This window comes from Pangasianodon hypophthalmus, chromosome 5, assembly GCF_027358585.1.
Source record: "Pangasianodon hypophthalmus isolate fPanHyp1 chromosome 5, fPanHyp1.pri, whole genome shotgun sequence".
In the NCBI taxonomy this organism is placed as follows: domain Eukaryota; kingdom Metazoa; phylum Chordata; class Actinopteri; order Siluriformes; family Pangasiidae; genus Pangasianodon; species Pangasianodon hypophthalmus.
The window spans coordinates 8,691,960-8,710,841 of NC_069714.1; the positions used below are offsets into that span (position 1 = coordinate 8,691,960).

The 18,882-nt window shown below is 39.8% G+C and overlaps 1 protein-coding gene across 4 annotated transcripts; it reads left to right on the forward strand.

The window, feature by feature from the left end:
• The first annotated feature begins 633 nt into the window (after positions 1 to 633).
• On the forward strand, positions 634 to 18,767 carry senp7 (SUMO specific peptidase 7). Of its 4 annotated transcripts, none has more exons than XM_026912775.3 (21): positions 634 to 814; positions 1,332 to 1,477; positions 2,681 to 2,782; positions 3,719 to 3,825; positions 6,145 to 6,772; positions 8,617 to 8,917; positions 9,232 to 9,401; positions 10,997 to 11,104; positions 11,279 to 11,312; positions 11,586 to 11,792; positions 11,960 to 12,234; positions 13,196 to 13,335; positions 14,163 to 14,279; positions 14,486 to 14,605; positions 15,224 to 15,316; positions 15,450 to 15,607; positions 15,705 to 15,745; positions 15,847 to 15,890; positions 16,566 to 16,634; positions 18,188 to 18,338; positions 18,442 to 18,767. In XM_026912775.3, the coding sequence occupies exons 2-21, from the start codon at positions 1,367 to 1,369 to the stop codon at positions 18,616 to 18,618; spliced, it is 3,153 nt and encodes a 1,050-aa protein (XP_026768576.3). In that variant the 5' UTR covers positions 634 to 814; positions 1,332 to 1,366; the 3' UTR covers positions 18,619 to 18,767. The 4 variants fall into 4 exon arrangements, with proteins under 4 accessions (XP_026768576.3, XP_026768577.3, XP_026768578.3 ...); XM_026912776.3 differs by having other exon boundaries at positions 2,681 to 2,773; XM_026912777.3 differs by lacking the exons at positions 634 to 814; positions 1,332 to 1,477; positions 2,681 to 2,782 and adding an exon at positions 3,901 to 4,043.
• Positions 18,768 to 18,882: the final 115 nt, after the last annotated feature.

Consider the following 18,882-nt stretch of genomic DNA (forward strand, 5'->3'; position numbering starts at 1 on the left):
GCTCGACTGCCAGTGCTCAGTGACACAAGTTCAGAGTTTTATTTATCAGGCGGTACAGTAATTATACTGTCCCAGTTTACCTGTTGTCCCAATAAACCTGAATTCACGCTATAATTTTAACACCTCAGGACGGCCCTTTCTATTATTTGCAAGGACAACTATTCTTCAATTTATAAATTACATTTATAAACTTAATACATTAACTTAATAAACTTAATAATTTCATTTATTTATGAATACAAGATTTTTTTAAATAAATAAATATAAATGTATAATATTTATTATTAAATTTTTTTTTTTTATAATTATTCATTTCACCCACAGGGACAAGTATGTAAACACACTTCACCTCCAGCTGCACTTCCGGCCCGCGAGCGGAAGTGGACGAGGCCAAGCTGAAACCCGAGAGACTGACCGTTAGATGGCGGTTTAACAGCTTTTCTCTAGCCTCATTTTATATCCCACGCATGCTCCAAGTTTAAAACCCTCCTCCTTCTCTAGGATTGGTTCCTCCCTAATACGAACACTTCTCTTGTCCAATCAGAGGAAGGGTTTGAGTTTCAACCAATCAACGCTTGGGAAGGCGGTCCTTCTCAGAATACGGGTCTGTGAAAACAGCGCTCACCTGCGGGCAATACAACTTCCGGTTTATAGAGGAAGTTTTCATTCAGGAAAGAAGATGTGCGCTCGGAGCGCTGTGGAAATGGCTCTTTTATCACTGGACTAGTCTTAGTCTTTCCGTTTTATTTATGTTTTCTGTTGTTTTTTGTTTTTATTATGTTCTTCTGTATATAGCAGTCGTTTCGCTCTCAAAGTGAGTACGAGGCAAAATGCTGAAGCTGAACAGTAACACTGAATTTAATAGCCAGTTAGCCTTCAAGCTAAATAACGTGAACTTACTGAGTGCTCAGACGTTTAGACAGCCAGTGACTGGTCTGTTTACAAATGTATTTATTATTATATGTTTGTTTATTCATTTCCTGTATCGCCTTCTTTGTAGTGCGCGTGTTTGTTAAATATTTTAGGTTTGTTTTCAAAATCCTTGAACAACAACAACAACAATAACAGCAATAATAATAATAATATCAGCAGACCAGGCACAAGTGGAGTTTGTTGCAGATACATATGTAAACAGACATGTCTAAACCCAAATAGATGTGTCATTTGTATATTTGTAGCATGTGTAGTTGCATGTGCATAACTAACACTATCAGTGTAATGTAAACAGTCTAGATATCATAAGTTCATATCTCTGTGGTGCTGAAATGAAGCATTCCAGCACCACATTCAACATGTCTGGTAACCTGTACTGTTCTTCTCTGCTTCTCCAGCTTAAGGAGTAATTACTCAGTTTCCATCAGCCACGATGCCCCATGAAAAAGGTCCTCTGTCTCGTGTGACTGACGCTGGCACTGTCTCTGTGGACCACAGAAAAGCTCTGACAATCACAGCGGGGGCAAAGCTTGACAGCTCTCAAGTATGCGCTTTCTATAAAATGTTTCTATGTTGATTTTGGAAAGAGACAATGACTTTCACGTGAGGCACCTGACTAGCAAAAGTGAAGCATCTTTGTAGAAAAAAACAGAATAACAACTAAAAACAAGCTCTGTAGTGCTACACGTGATTGTCACAAAATAGTCAAACTATGAACAACGCAATTTTTATGAAAAGAAGAGTAACTTGTAGGAATGCACTAAGACGACTTTTAAATTTTTAAAGCAAACCCAAGATCTCATCTGATACATGCTATTGATCTGATACCAAAAATCCTCTCAGTAAATGAGTCGACACTCTGCAAGTATTTGTTATGAAACATCAGAACCATGATGCAGGGTGCTTTAAGACAATTTGTTTCCTGAGCTGTGTCATGTCAGTCCATGTTATACATGTTCATATCAAAACTGATTCAATCTGAAGAACTGATCCAGTTTTTCAGGCTAGTGTTAGATTGGTACATCCCTGCTGACTGGCTTTAAATAACAATAAGTGAAGTGAAGTGACGTGTGGCCCAGTACGGTGACCCATACTAGGAATTTGTGCTCTGCATTTAACCCATCCAAGTGCACACACACAGTAGTGAACACACACACACACACCGTGAACACACACCCGGAGCAGTGGGCAGCCTTTTTTGCTGTGGCGCCTGGGGAGAAGTTGGGGGTTCGGTGCCTTGCTCAAGGGTCTCGCCTCAGTCGTGGTATTGAGGGTGGAAGAGAGCGCTGGTCATTCACTCCCCCCACCTACAATCCCTGCCGGACCTGAGACTCGAACCCACAACCTTCAGGTTCACCTTTGGGTTACAAATCCGGCAGTTATTTATTACAATAAATAACTCAATAACAAAGAGTCAATAAATACAGACGATAAATTATGCCGTTGGTATTATCGGTAAATGAACTCTATGTGTAGTCCTGAGCAGCAGTATGGAAATGTAAAGTATGTCAGGGGTAATAGTGTATGAAATTAAATCAATGAATTGACCATCAAACATCAAATTTGTTTAAGAGTCTGAAGGCCTGTGGGAACTAACTGTTCATGAATCTGGTAGACTTAGCCCAGATACTCCATAGTGCTCTTCCAGATAGAAGTGTGAACAGTAACTTCTTTTAAGATGTTTTAAAAACCATTAACAATACAGGTGACTTATTACCAAGTGGAAATGTGTGTTTGTGTGTGTTAGATTGGAAATCCACTGAAAATCCACAAGAGGAAAGGACTCTTTGATGAATGCGCAGATGCAGACGTGGCAAAAAGTGCCAGAAAGCACCCCAAGGTGAGGAAGGTAAACAGGGGAGCTACACAAGCTGCATGGGAAGCTACTGTTGCTATATTGAACACTGATAATTCAACACTGATAATACACTCATGGAGCACTTTATTAGGAACACTATACTAATACTGCGTAAAGCATCACTTTGCTCTCAAAACAGCCTAAAGTAATAATGTCATGGATTTCCCAAGATGTTGGAAATATTCCTTTGAGATTCTGGTCCATGTTGACATGATTGCATCACACAGTTCCTGCAGATTTTTCAGGTGCACTTTCATCCTGTGAATCTCCCGTTCTACCACATCCCAAAGGTGTTCAGATCTGGTGACTGGGATGGCCACTGAAGAACACTGAACTCATTGCCATGTTCGTGAAACCAGTTTGAGACAACTTTTGCTTTGTGACATGGTGCACGATCCACGGGTTCATTCTTTTGGTGCCAAATTCTGACCCTACCATCTGTGAGCCTCAGCGGAAATCGAGATTCATCAGGACAGGCTACGTTTCGACTAAGGTTCGACGTGTTGTGCATTCTGAGATACTTTTCTGTTCACCACAATTGTACAAAGTGGTTATCTGAGATACTGTAGCCTTTCTGTCAGCTCGAACCAGTCTAGCCGTTCTCCGTTGACCTCTCTCATCAACGAGGTGTTTCCGTCCTCAAACCAGCCCATCTGGCACCAGCAATCATCTCATGGTGAAAATCACTGAGATCCCATTTTTTCTTCATTCTGTTGGTTGATGTGAACATTACCTGAAGCTGCTGGTCCGTATCTGCGTGATTTTATGCATTGCGCTGCTGCCACGTGATTGGCAGATTAGATAATTCCATGAATGAGTAGGTGTACAGGTGTTCCTAATAAATTGCTCAGTGAGTGTATGTTTACAATAAACATTGAAGTTATCGCGATTTCAAGTTTGTCACAGAGATACTTATGCATCTGTTAGATCCACTGGACACAGCTGGCAGCCAATGGAGCGTCACTGCATCGCCATAATGGGAGACAAGCAGATGAACATGACCAGAATGATTCAGTGATGCTGGACATTAAGAGGTAACAGACATCTTCTTGCAATATGTTTAAAAATAGCCTCACTTGTTTGGTACTTTCATTTTGACGGCTCTGCAGAAAGATGTAGATGATTGTGGCAACCACATAAGAGTGTGAAGTCAGCAGTGTGGCTCAGATTGTTAATGCCTGTGAGAGTAAATGGAGTTTCCAGAGCTTTTGGATCCGTGGAATGGTGTTACTGCCAGTGTGCATAGATTCAGGTCAGTGATCTTATCACAATAAGAATTCTGGCTACATGATACATTATAAAAACAAAGTTAGTCTTACATACAGTACTTTGTTCCTTGGTTGCTTCTCTATTGTCCCAGACCTGTTTTGATAGCTCCTTGGTCTTCATGATGCTGTTTGTTTAAGTGTGTTTATTTTTTTTTAAAAACAATCTCAGGGGCCTTCCAGGAACAGGTGTATTTATACACAACTGGACACCATTCAACTAATTCTTCTGTTGTTAACTAGTAGCACCAGAACTAATTCAGGTGTTTCACAGCAACGGGGTGAATACTTATGTGAATGTAATCACAGATTTTTTTTTTTATATTTTATTTTTTAAATAATTTTGCAAACCATATAAAATTTCCCCCAACTTCAATTTTATATCTTTTTTTTTTTTGTAGTTTTAATGACATGATTCAAAATTAAGTTCTTATTATCTTAATTTTATTACTTTTTATTATTTCTTATTTCTTATTCATTTCTGAAAGAGGAGTATGTCAGGTTCTCATTTCTCATTTCATATACTCTATATATCTATGTATGTGTGAAATAAAAATCTTGAATCTTGTATCCAGGTAGTTACACTACAAAATGTGGAAAAGTTCAAGGCTGGGGGTTGGGGGATTACTTATCTAAGCTACTGTAGCTGCATGTAGGTTAAAGCTGTGGATTTAGGCTTCATGAGAGAGCTTTGTAAGCAAAATTTACTTTTTTAAATGGCTGTGATTGTCAAGCTTGATTACAAAGTTAGAACTCCGCCCCCCACCACCATCTCACACACACACACACACACACACACACACACACACACACACACACACACACACACCATTTCCTTTCACTTAAATTGCTATGCTGCATTTTGCCCTGTGGAACGAGGCACAGTGTCTTTGCTTTGATGATTGGTATGCATGTATTCCTTTGTGTAACTTTTTTACAGCTACTTCTATGCCATGTACTAGCTGGTGTTAGCCAGATATAACAATAGGCTAAAAAGGAATATACTGATACGTAATGTTTAGGCTAGTGGGAAGTTGTTTGTAGTTATTCTTAGCTGTGAAGATATTGGGCAATGTGTATGTTATCTGTCTCAAACACATAGCTGTTCAGTCATCGTCTTTAGGCCTTGTTCCTGTTGCCTCACCTCCTATTCCTGTTCATTTAAGGAGCTATAGAGTATAGTTTCTCTCTCTCTCTCTCTCTCTCTCTCTCTCTCTCTCTCTCTCACACACACAAACACCAGTGCTCTGCTGCTTTGCTTATCATTAGCTCACCTTCTGTCTCATATTCCCATGTGCTCATTGGCAGAGCAAGATAAACATGCTGCAATTTTTAGCTGAGTAATTTAATTAATAAATATTTCTGTTTAGAGCATGATGTGGTGAAGCTCTTCTGACTGTGAAATTATTTTTGATTTAAGCTCTAGTTTTCTAAATATTAAACATCATGGCTTTTGTAGCAGATCCTCTGTTGCGGACAGTCACATGCATTTATTTAAATTATTTAGCTGAAGGCAACTCTTCGAGAAAGTGAAGAGTTTTCAGAGACTTTCATGGATTTTTTGTTTTTTTTAAAGTCCATGAGGGAAGTGATGACATGGCTTGTTAAGTTAAAAACAGAATGTTTAAAGACAAATATACAATATCAGTATGCATTTGTTCAATACACAGTCAAAAGTTGCAAAGTGAAGCACCACTAGAGAAAGAAAAACACAGGCACTTCAAATTGATGTCTTATTTACAGCCATAAACTAAAACACTAATGGTTACGCATTAAAATTGAAGTGTTTTTGGCAATTTATTTGAATACCCCTGATGTAGGAAAATGTTTATTATAAGCTATTACATAAGTTATTACTTATGTTGTGTGTTGAGATGTTGGCCTCACCTGTCATATTGTATTTAACGCTGATTATACTTTATAGATCTAGAATCATGTAACAAATGGATTACTAACATCCTAAACCTTGGAGGCCTTAATATTTCTCTGTTGTATGTTGGACAGGGAACGGGTTGTGCACTTGCTGTTCTGTGCCCCAGTCCATTATGTCAGCATTTGTATATTTAAATTTATTTTTTGTTGTTTCAGGCGACAGGTGAAAGTGATCTTGAAGGACGTTCTCCAGACAGAAGAAGGGCAGAGATACCTCAGTAGCTGTGGGAGTGATACCAATGCAAAGACACAGTCACCACTTAAAAGAGGACCCAGGGAGAGGCGGAGTGAGAGAGGACCCTCAACAGAGCACAGCACAGTCAGGAGGAGAGCTAGTGTACCTCGCAAGGACCAAACTAAGTTTTCACCTCTCAAACTCACCACCTGTACATCCTCTAAAACGACTGACACTGTGTGTGCTGAGGAGAATGATATGCACCTTCCCAAAGAAGTCCAAACTCCAGCAGCCAAAAGATGCAAAAGATTCAACAATTCAGTGAAACAAGCAGAACATAATGCATCTGATGAGGAAGAGTCCTGTTCACTTAAAGAAAGTGAATCTTCAAGCAAAGAAAGTCACCCAGAGAGTGAGTTATGTCCAGTTGAGGAAGATGACTCTCTGAGGCCTGCGAGTGTCAGTCCTCTTCATTCTGAAGAAGCTGATTCAGAGCAAATCTCTGAAAATTTTATCACAGCCACACACACTCCATCAAAAGTTAAGCAGCCAAGCGGCTTTCGCAGAACGGAATACCAGGACTCAGAGAGTGAAGCAGTTCCCACTCAGGTGAGGTTTCCTAATAATGTATAACATTCAATAAAACACATACTCTAAAGCTTTCTTTTTCTGAAACAAATTCCACTGTCCCCCTCAGAGTAGATTTAATTTATGAACATAGACACATCAAGCACTTTATTAGGAACACCTGTACAACTACTCATTAATGCAATTCTCTAATCAGCCAATCGTGTGGCAGCAGCGCAATGCATAAATCATACAGATACGGGCCAGCAGCTTCGGGTAATCTTCACATCAACCATCAGAATGGGGGGAAAAAGTGTGAACTTATTGATTTTGACTGTGGCATGACTGTTGGTGCCAGACGGGCAGCATTGAATATTTCTATAACTGCTGATCTCCTCGGATTTTCGCAACAGTCTCTAGAGTTTACTCAAAATAGTGCAATAAAGAAAAAACATCCAGTGACTGGCAGTTCTGCAGACAGAAACGCCTTGTCGATGAGTGAGAGAGGTCAACAACAACCTCAAGCTCTGCTGAGGCACACAGAGGGTAGGGTATAAATTTGGTGCCAACAGCATGAATCCATGGACCCAACCTGCCTTGTGTCAACAGTCCAGGCTGGTGGAGGTGGTGTAATGGTGTAGGGGATGCTTTCTTGGCACACTTTGGGCCTGTTAATACCAATCAATCATCGCTTGAATGCCGCAGCCTATTTGAGTATTGTTGCTGACCATGTGCATCATTTCACCGCCACAATTTCCCCATCTTCTAATGGCTACTTCCAGCATGATAATGCACCATGTCACAAAGCAAAAGTCGTCTCAAACTGGTTTCAGGAACACGACAATGAGTTCAGTGTTCTTCAGTGGCCTTCCCAGTCACCAGATCTGAATCCAGTAGAACACCTTTGGGATGTGGTAGAACGGGAGATTCACTGCATGAAAGCGCACCTGAAAAATCTGAATTGTGTGATGCAATCGTATCAACATGGACAAGAATCTCAAAGGAATTTTTCCAACATCTTGTGGAATCTGTGCCATGAAGAATTGGGGCTGTTTTGAGACCAAAGTGAGGCCCTACCCAGTATTAATGTAGTGTTCCTAATAAAGTGCTCTGTGAGTGTAGTTCAACTAAACAAATAATAAGCACATTATTTAAACATGTGCAATAATTTTTTGGCTATTATTGGAGCCACTTTGAAAGCCACTGCTCTACAAGACGCAAGCTTAGCCGTCCTCCTGGAGTTCAGTTCTCTTTAAGAAGTAGTTCCCTGTCATGGTTGTAGTGGAGTTGTCTATTGTTTTGTACTGTGCAGTGCTTCTCTCCAATTTAGCATACCTGATTCAGAGAACTGGAACTGAGAGTTGCTGATATAACTGTGGTATTCTTTGGTTAGTGACTGACCAGTGACAGCACTTTGGAAGAGAGAGTAGACATGGTGAACGTGGCTGAAACAGAGACACTATGAGCGATTTCCAGGTGATGAGCGACATCACTGTATGTGTTTTATGCTCTGGTTGGATATATTATGAAGACAGAAATGTTAAGCAAAGCAGCATAAGTCGAATAATGCGGTATTTTATGTGTATTATCTAAAAAGCTAGTATAAAAAGACCTTTTCCCAACAGCACCCAGCACATACCCAAAATGCTCAATCTGCACATGGGTTGAATAGTTTCAGTGGTGCAGGATAGGATTTGCTTGATGGCATATATTCAGTATGGTGTGTCAAGATTCTTAGCATATTGTAAGGGATAGTGATACAAATTTTCTCAGGTTTACTATATAAAGACTGCTTTATTACTATTACTATCACATGTAGAAGTTAATAGTAGAAGTTCCAGTTGTTGTTAGGTATCTAATTTTGTTCTGTTCCTGCAAAATACCAGCAAAATACCAGCAAGGATGAAGCACAAGAATGCGCAGAAGTTATGGGAGAAAAAGAGGGAGAGATTGAACAGGAGAGAGAGGAGGAGGATCTGCTATACCAGAATGGAGAAGTGCTAGACGAAAGGGGCGGAGCCAGAGGTAGCGTCCTACGCCTGTCCACAGGGGCAACTGAGGGCCAGTTGGCTGATGGAGAAGTCACACCCAAATCCAGTCAAATAGCAGGCTCTTCAGATAAACACATCGTTGATTCAGAGCTTGTGGAAGTCAGACAGGCCTCTAAACCACAAACAACTGAACCAAGTGAGTGAGATCCTCCAGCAGTCACAGATCTTCATAAAAGACATATAGTTATGATCCTAATTTTGATTAGTTTAATGTTCTAGTACATGCCTAGTACTTTTGCAGACATCTCCACTACCTCTTTACTTAATTGATTAGCATTTATTCAGGAGGCTGTAATTTTTTTTTTTTTTTACATGATCTGTGATGAGTAGAGATTTGCTTTCATTGCATCCTTCTCAACGTTGCTCTATTTACATTTCTCCTGGATTACTGGCTGTCGCAAATGTGATGGTGTGCATGAAATATGTGTTTCACCCTCCCTTCTCTGTCAGTTATTCTTTCCAGTGAGGAGGAGGAGGAGGAGGAGGAGAATCGTGTGACATCGCATGTCCCTACACTAGAGGGAGCCAAAGATCCACATAGGCAACAAAAGCCTATACAGGCCATGGAGAGAAAAAAGATTCCAGATGCACACATTCATCCCTCTGATATGAACAGCCAGGTGGGCATTACAGTCACATACCCACGCAGAAATTAAGCACAGAAGCAGCTGGATAGGGTTGTTATGCAGAATCCTCCCTCACAAGCTAAAAATATCATCACGGATTCTACAATCCTAGCAGTATTTCATCATTTTGCCATTTAGTGCTGAAATCTTGTTTACATTTTCTAAATATGACAAGATTTGTCAGGCTCTCTAAATGTTTCCCTCACATGCAACCAACCTACAAGCCTCCTTTCACGAATTGTCCTTTGTTCATTGATAAGCTTTTTCTTTATAATAGCACAACACATGAAGCATTTGGCTTTATCTGAGTCATAGTGAAACTGTTTCCACCAGAGAAAACTACCTGTTTGAAGTTTCCAAAGAACCTGGTTGGAAAATAAAGTCTTTTAGTCGGAAAGGTTCAGTGAATTGGCCAACAGCCTCACTTTGAATTCCTCACTCTGTATCTGGGATAGCTGGGATTATAGGAATAGCTGTTCAGCTGGTCAGGAAGATCACCTCTGATCTGTCTAATCTTAAAAAAGGTTTTTTTTTAAATATTAAATTCTCAAAATACAGGCTAATAATATTAGTTTATTTTTAAAATGCAATGCAAGTTTTAAACTGTCTGACCAGCAAAAAGTAAATGCACAGAATAATGTATTATTCTTTAATAGTTCCACAATCTTAAAAGTAGGTGGTGCTGCAGCACAATCAGCACTCCTACTCCACACAGCCACTAAGCCTTGGGTGTGGGGTCTTAGGATCGAGTGCCATGTTCTATTAAATCCCATATGTGAGCTATGTGGAGCTTCAGAACTGGCTGTAATGTCAGGCTCATTCTGAAAGCAAGGGCTGAGCCACTTGCGTTTTTAAATACTGCTCTCCCAGGCATTGCTGCTTGAAAGCTTTAAGATTAAAGCAAGTAATACCACTTTAGCAAGTTTCCTGTAAGGAGGGACATTTTGTGAATCACAGCCTTCCCAAGCCCAAAGAGTAATACAAATAAAAGGCAGTAATCTTCACAAAACAGAACAATAAGTTCACAGTCAGCTTGTTTGGTTCCAGGATTTTATTGTTACACAAGTCTCCTAAAATAAACAACACAGGCACTATTCTGACAGTTATATGCGCCAGTCACCTCAGGAATTTTGTGACGCACATACAGACTCCTGTGCGTGCAACAATTCAGCTTCAGAGCAAATAATGCCTTAATTACTTGGTCCAGTGAGGAGACATCATCTGTAAAAGGCTATTGGGGAATAAGCTGGATGTGTTTGATGTACCTCTAACTGAACGGTGACAGAAGCTCAAACCTCTTATTTGTAATGATTATAGGCCTCTGATTTATCTCACAGTTGTTTCCTTTCCTTTATTTCAAGAGTTATAAAATGTATTCTTTATCCCCTCAATGTACATCATACCACTATTAGATGTTTCCATTTTCATGTTCAAGCTCCTCTCCAGATTTCATTTTCAGTCCATCCATATTCCTTATCAGTATTGAAAAAACAAATCACACTGAATGATGATGGACAAATGGACAGTGTAATGTTTTGCTGTATGCTGGGTTTGCTAATGCCTGTTCATTTTTGCTGTGTCCTGTCTAGGGTTCCAGCTTTGAGGCCTCTGCTTTAAGTGGTTGTCCGGTGATGGAGCTTCAGTTCTCTGCCCTCTACATGGGCAGCCTCAGTATTTTGACTAATGGGCTTGTAAAGGTGTGACTAGTAGCTATACAGTATTTTTTATATGCATATACAAATTGGATCAGATCCAGCTAATGTGTTGTGAATTTAGTTTTTCTATTGTAACTGTGTGCTAGATCTATGTTCTGTATTTGTGACTATATTTATTTGCTTTAATATATTTATGTTGTTCTCTCTCTCATGTAGATCACAGATGATAGGATCACCATTTCATGTAAAGGTATACATGGTGTTTGAGACAAATTATTTCAGCTGTGATCAAAATAAACTCTTATATTCCATAGCAGTTTGATGAAACGGGTGTACCAGAAGTTACACTGTGTCTCATTAGACTCTTAAATTAAGGGTTTAAAATGTTAAATTTATCTGTGGAACCAATTTATGGAGCATGTAAATGTTTGAGATCTATGGAAAGTGGAGGTGTAATAGATCTTTTCATTTAATACTATTTTCCTTCCTTTAGTTCTTTCCTTATCTTTCATTTCCTTTATAGAGCCTTCAGGTTCTGAGGTAAAAGCTTCCTTGGCGACAGCACACGTACGCAAGTACAGCGTGTGGGATGGGCTTTTGGTGCGGGACAGTCGTTTAGCAAAAGAAAATGAAGTGCCACCTCCATCTGTCCTCCTCTTATGGCTGGCTGAAGTTCAAGCACGACGCCTATCCAGCGACTTGTGTGTCTTTCAGCCAGGGACACGCCCAGGTGAGTCAGCCACACTGTTGTAAGATTCCTGAAATAGCTTCATCTCAGTCAGTTGTTTCCATAGAGAGTTTGGATTAGTGTGGATCAGTGTGTTTAATAGGACCTCAATTTGTTCATACACTGTGCACCTGTTTTTTCTCTCTCTTGTGTTGCACTCTGTGCTGCAGCTGAGGGTAGCACGTGTGTTGTGCTGTGTGTGTCTGAACCCTTGAATGGAGTACAGGGTGCACTGCTTGCCTCTATAATGGACATTGTAGGTCTCAGACATGGAAATACTGAGCTTCTGTCCCCACTCACACACCCCGACAGTCTGAAGCTTCTGCAGAGCAGCCGAGACTCACACATGTTCCAACTGCTGCTTCCCAGGGCAGAGGCACACCCTGTCTTGTGTGAGTCCGGGACTGCGCCAGCACCAGCGAGCACAACTACAACCTCGGCTAAGGTGTGTGACGCACTTGTGCCTTTTGTGGTCTTGCCTATACAGTCAACACCATAATTATTACATTTTATAAAACTTACTACTTAAAACATTTGAGAAATTATTTTATTTTGCATTTTCTCTCAATAACATGGCAGAATTGACACACCTAAAAATATTCAAAATAAATGCAAATAAATTGTCATTCCTACCCCTGGGGAAAGCTAAAAAGATTTCAAAACCAACATCCACTATAAGTGTCTCCAACCTTGTTAGACATTAATGGAAGTGGTGTAGATGAAGCATCATCAAATATTGTGGGTGTACAGATTAAACAAAAATGGTAGAGTAAATCTGTACGGTATCTACATATGTTTCAGCTTAAAATGTCATTCACTGCACATATTGGTCATCATATACACTATATGGCCAAAAGTATGTGGACATGCGACCATCACACCCATATGTGGTTCTTCCCCAAACTATTGCCACAATATTTGAAGCACTCAATTGTATAGGACGTCTCTGTATGCTGTAGCATTGAAATTTCCCTTCACTGGAACTAAGAGGCCCAAACCTGTTCCAGCATGACAATGCCCCTGTGCACAAAGTGAGCTCCATGAACACATGGTTTACCAAGGCTGAAGTGGAACAATTTGAGTGGTTTGCACAGAACCCTGACCTCAACCCCACTGAACACCTTTGGGATGAACTGGAATGCTGACTGTGCGCCAGCCACGCGGCAAAATCTAGTGGAAAGTCTTCCCAGTTCCATTGGAGACTCTTATAACCCATGGTTATAGCCCATGGTTTTGGAATGGGCACATATGGGTGTGATGATCAGGTCTCCACATACTTTTGGCCATATAGTGTATATTAGTTTTTTCTGATTTTCACTAATGGTAACATGGAACACTACATGATCATCTGCAATAATGTGTGTGTGTATGCATGCATGTGCGTGTGTGCACATGTGTGTGTGTAGGCCCAGGACTCGGATGCCCAGCCAGACTCCAGAGTTTACACATTATGTCAAAGCAGTAGTCAGAGTGCTTACAGTGTGTCCTTAGCGCATAATCCTGGAGCAGACTGGACTCCATACCGGCACTGTGGCCCTGCACGCAGGTATGCAGTCCAACCCGTTCACTATAGTGAGTGTAGTATTGCGGGAAAACCCACAAAATACATTTTGTTAGGTCCTAAAGCATGGTGGTGAGTATCTAGTGCACATGAAAATCATGCATTGTCCAACTAAATAGCATCCAAATGATATATATATATATTTTTTTTTTTTTACACATTTTACAAAGGTGTTTGTGGTGGAATGTGACTGTACTTTAGGTGTGCACCTCAAGGTGTGAAATTAAGACTCAAAGATAAACGTATCACATAGTCAGTGCCCCCTACTTTGTCATTAGCTGTTTTTTCTGTCTTGGGTTTTTTCAAAAAGCAAAGAAGAAAACACTCTTATTGTCTTTCGGCTCATATTTAATGCTTCACTTTAAACTGCTACCTAAAACAGATTCTTTTTAATGATCCCTTGTCCAATCCCATTTAAGTGAATTGGCTTTTTTGCCAGGTAAAATTATTCATGTTCAGTGTAACCACTCCTGGGTTGTTAAGTGAGTAGCTTAAGTGTAGAGTGAGAGTATTAAGCGCTATCAGCTGTTTTCTTTTTTGTGTGTATTAAACAGAAAATCTTTATTAACAGTGTTTTAATGAATGTTTAGTTATTTGGGGAAGGATAAACAGAAACAGACAGGAGAGGCCCCAATGCAGAGCTCATAACTAAACCACCATAGCATGATGAACAAACTATGTAATGTGAAATTGTTTACTTAAACCATAAATCCTCTTTGTAAGTGGGGTAAGCACTGCTCTTGTTTTTGCAGAGAAGAGTGAATAGGGAGGTTTGCATAAAGTTTATGCTGGCTGTCTCTTTCTTCTCTCAGGTTGATCCAGTTTCCTCCGCCACCGTCTAAAGGAGCCATAACTGTGACCACTGAGGACCTGGAATGCTTAGATAGTGGGGAGTTTCTCAATGACGTCATCATCGACTTCTACCTCAAGTAAGATGTTGCATTCACATCATGGTTTGCATCCAACCACACAAGTAATTCTAATGCACTTTAGATTGTGAAACTTGCCTGTAACATTATTGTTTGTTGAAAAGCACTGTGATACACACTGTGTGTGCTATTTTAAAAATATAGCTGAACTGTTTGAAGCAACTTGTATTAATACAAGATTGTACATCTGATTGTGTGTGTTGAAGGTATCTGTTGGTGCAGAAGGCACCTCATGCTTCAGTGAGAAGATCTCACGTTTTTAGCAGCTTCTTTTACAAACAGCTCACACGGCGTGACAATGCCAATGAAGACAGCACCAGCACACCGTAAGTGGGCAGAGGAGTGGATGGAAATAAATGGAAAGGGCAGAAAAACACAAAAACTTTATTTTAAAAACAGCTTGTTTACAGCTTTCAGAAAAAGTACTGAGTGACACCAAACACATTTTTATTACCCGACCAATCAGGTTATAGGGGCAAGGATATAGATGTCATAGATATTTTAGTGCCAATACTTTAAATATACTTTTGGATTCAATTTTGCTGTTCCACTTTAACTGTGGCTGCATACAGTAATAACCCTAAATGCTGTCAAGTTGCAGAAGTAATTCCTTTGTCCCGATTTCCTTCCACCAAAGCCAATGATAATCCTAGCAGTCTCTTCCTCACCACAGTTAGACTAAATTTGAGAAATAAATAAAATCTTTATCAATAATAATAAATCAACCTAGATAGCTTGCTAAGATAGCTAGTAGCTGGTACAACATAAGACTCAGTGATAACAATGTTGTTACAATGTTGTATTGTGTGAGTGAATGCAGCCCTAGCTATAGTTTTTTTTTTTTTTTTTCTCTTTTTTTCTTTTTTTTCCCCCCTATCGTAATGAGCCAAAGGATTGGGGGCATTTGTGTGTACCTGTATGCAAAATTGTGTGTGTGTTTTTAGAGCCCAGCTCAGGAGGCACCAGCGGGTAAGGACATGGACACGTCATGTGGACATCTTTGAGAAAGACTTCCTATTTGTGCCTGTCAATCAAGAGTGAGTACTATCACAAGGAAATGGAAGGATATTCAGACCTTCCCTTGTTGGCAAATCTTCTGGCTAATATTTGTATTATATTAGCTGTAATATTCAGTTCAGTTGCTGAGTTTAGTTATGTTTGATGTTGTAGAGCTCACTGGTACCTAGTAGTTGTGTGTTTTCCTGGGCTGGAAGAGCCACAGTATGTGGAGAGAGGAGGCCATGCCTCAGTGCATGATGGGACTGAAAACTCCAGTGATACCACAGCGCAGAGTGAATCTCAGCATGGTGATGGGGACGTAAATTCAGGTACATTCCACCCGAGTGACATTACTGAGCATTGTCTGTCAGTATTTTTCTGTTTATTATTGTACATTAAAGACAAACAGTACCTTTCTCACCATAGATGAAAACTCTTCAAGGTCTATTTCTGCTCCTGGTCCACCAGTAAGTGACCTGAATAATTTAAACTAAAGTATATAATATTCTCATACTGTATAGTATATATTTATATTGATATGTTGAACACTTACCTCCTGCATCTTTAGACCTGCACAGAAAAAACCTGTAAACGACAGACTGTCTGTAAGAGGTATGTCTGAGCTTTTGTGTTCTGTACCACAGGTTTTATAGATTTTGCAAATATAGAGTACTTTGCAAAAAAAAAAAAAAAAAATTTAAGCGGAGGTCCATTATCACCCCGTAGTGGATTATTTTCCTATAAATGCACAACCCGAAGTATTGTATTCCTCTTATACCACAGCAACTTGGCAAATAATGCAAGTTTTCATTTAGTAGTGAATGACATCTCATGCTTTTTAACCATTGAAAGTTACATCTATTCTTGTGGAGTCTGCAGTCATTCTCTTTACAAAACTCTCTTTTTTCTGTCGAAGTTAATTAGACCAAAATTGCAGTTTGTCATGTTACTGAGAAACTGGAAAGCTCAAAGCTAAATATTTCACAAGATAGTTACATTTACATAAATGTTAAATAAATATATTCTTTGTAGAAAGCTTCACCATATCAACTATTGTATTTTTCTTTAATAAATAATTAAGCAATATCGCATGAGCGAGAGTGCTTTTGTAGTGAATATCAGCATGGCTTTGTCTTAGATTATGTAGATCATTTGCCATACAAGTTCCTATGGATTAGTTGCTACTATAGCAACGATAAGATATTAGAACGAGCACATTAGTGTAACCTTGAATCAAGTGTAACCTGCAATACAGGTAATAATAGTGTGACTTTGAATTTCCTTCAGACCCTGCATTCTCATTATGGACTCTCTGAAGCTGTCTGTTCATGAGCGTATCTTCAAGCTCCTGCGCGAGTGAGTGTTTACCATCCTGTGATTACTTGGTTCACTTTGTATCATGAAGCAAAAGGACTTGGTATTGCATATATATTCTAAATAATGAACACTGCATAACTATTCTGAATTAGTGCTGTAGAATATTGTATATACACTCGCTGACCACTTTATTAGGAATACCTGTACACCTACTAATTCATGCAATTATCTAATCAGCCAATTGTGTGGCAGCAGTGCAATGCATAAAATCATACAGATACGGGGCAGCGGCTTCAGGTAATGTTCACATCAACCATCAGAATGGGGAAAAAATGGGATCTCAGTGTTTTTGATCATGGTATGATTGTTGGTGCCAGGCAGGCTGCTTTGAGTATTTCTATAACTGCTGATCTTCTGGGATTTTCATGTACAACAGTCTCTAGAGTTTACTCAGAATGGTGCAATAAAGGAAAAACATCCAGTAAGCGGCAGTTCTATGGACAGAAATGCCTTGTTGATGAGAGACCACGAATGGCCAGACTGGTTCAAGCTGACAGAAAGACTACAGTAACTCAGTAGAATTGTGGTGAGCAGAAAAGCATCTCAGAATGCACAACACATCGAACCTTGAGGCGGATGGACTGCAACAGCAGAAGACCATGTCGGGTTCCACTTCTGTCAGACAAGAACAGAAAGCTGAGGCTGCAGTGGGCACAGGCTCACCAAACCTGGACAGTTGAAGACTGGAAAAACGTAGCCTGGTCTGATGAATCTCGATTTCTGCTGAGGCACACAGATGGTTTCTTGGCACACTTTGGGCCCATTAATACCAGTCAATCACTTGAATGCCACAGTATATTTGAGTATTGTTCCTGATCATGTGCATCCCTTCATGGTCACAATTTACCCATCTTCTGATGTCTTCTTCCAGCATGATAATGCACCATGGCACAAAGCAAAAGTCGTCTCAAACTGGTTTCATGAACATGACAATGAGTTCAGTGTTCTTCAGTGGCCTTCCCAGTCACCGGATCCGAATCCAGTAGAACACCTTTGGGATGTGGCAGAATGGGAGATTCACAGCATGAAAGTGCACCTGAAAAATCAGCAGGAATTGCGTGATGCAATCGTGTCAACATGGATCAGAATCTCAAAGGAATGTTTCCAACATCTTGTGGAATCTGTGCCACGAAGAATTGGGGCTGTTTTGAGAGCAAATTGAGGCCCTACCCAGTATTAATATAGTGTTCCTAATAAAGTGCTCGGTGAGTGTATTTTCTGTTTACTAAGGCCTCTTTTCTCTAAATATAAAAAACAAAGGAAAAAATATTGAAGACAGACAGGTGTTTGTGACCGAATTTATAGTTAAAACAGTAAGGCACCTAGAACTGAACCTTGTGGCACTGTAGTAGTGAATTGTGAAGACCCAGTCTTCACAACATTTAGGTAAGTTAGACATTACTTTTTGAATATTTGTAGCTTTAGATAAGTGCTTAAGGATTAATGTTCAGTACTGCTGTGCTAGAGATTTGTGTTTGAGATCGAAGAGCATAATATGTATTTCAGTGCTTGTTTTCCATTTGTGTGTTTAGGTATCTACAGGCGGAGTGGGAGGTAAAAAGAGGTGGACATCGAGACTTCAGTGCAGAGCGGATGGTGGGCTCCCACTGCAGAGTTCCTCTGCAAGACAACAGTAGTGACTGTGGTCTTTATTTACTGCAGTATGCAGAAAGCTTTTTACAGGTAAACACAAACCATAATTACATAGACATTTGTTAATCTGCTTTTCCTGGTTAATGAATGAGATGAAATAAATGTAGTGAACATAGACTTTATATCTTTGCAGGATCCTGTAGTGCACTTTGACCTTCCACTGAAGCTAGAGTGTTGGTTTCCACGACAGAAAGTGCGTGAGAAGCGAGAGGAGATTCGAGATCTTGTGTTGCACCTGTACCGATTTCAGCAAGGCTCTCTGGGAAATGACAGCTCAGATGATGGAAAAGAAATAGGAAATATAGTTTAGTAGCGTGGAGCATTAAGGAGAATACACTTATTTTTCCTTACTTTTATTTATCACATTTTATTTCATTGTTCTTAGGTCTTCTATGTGTTTTTATGCTTTTGTACACCTTAATGCAAAAACTGTAATAAATTTTTCATCATGATGTGAAATATCATCTTGTTTGACTCATTTAAACACCTTGTAAACTGTGTAGGACCCTAAATAACTCAGTCTGGGCGTGTTTAAGAGCTGGTCTGAAAATAGAGTGTCTTAGCTAGATCTCCT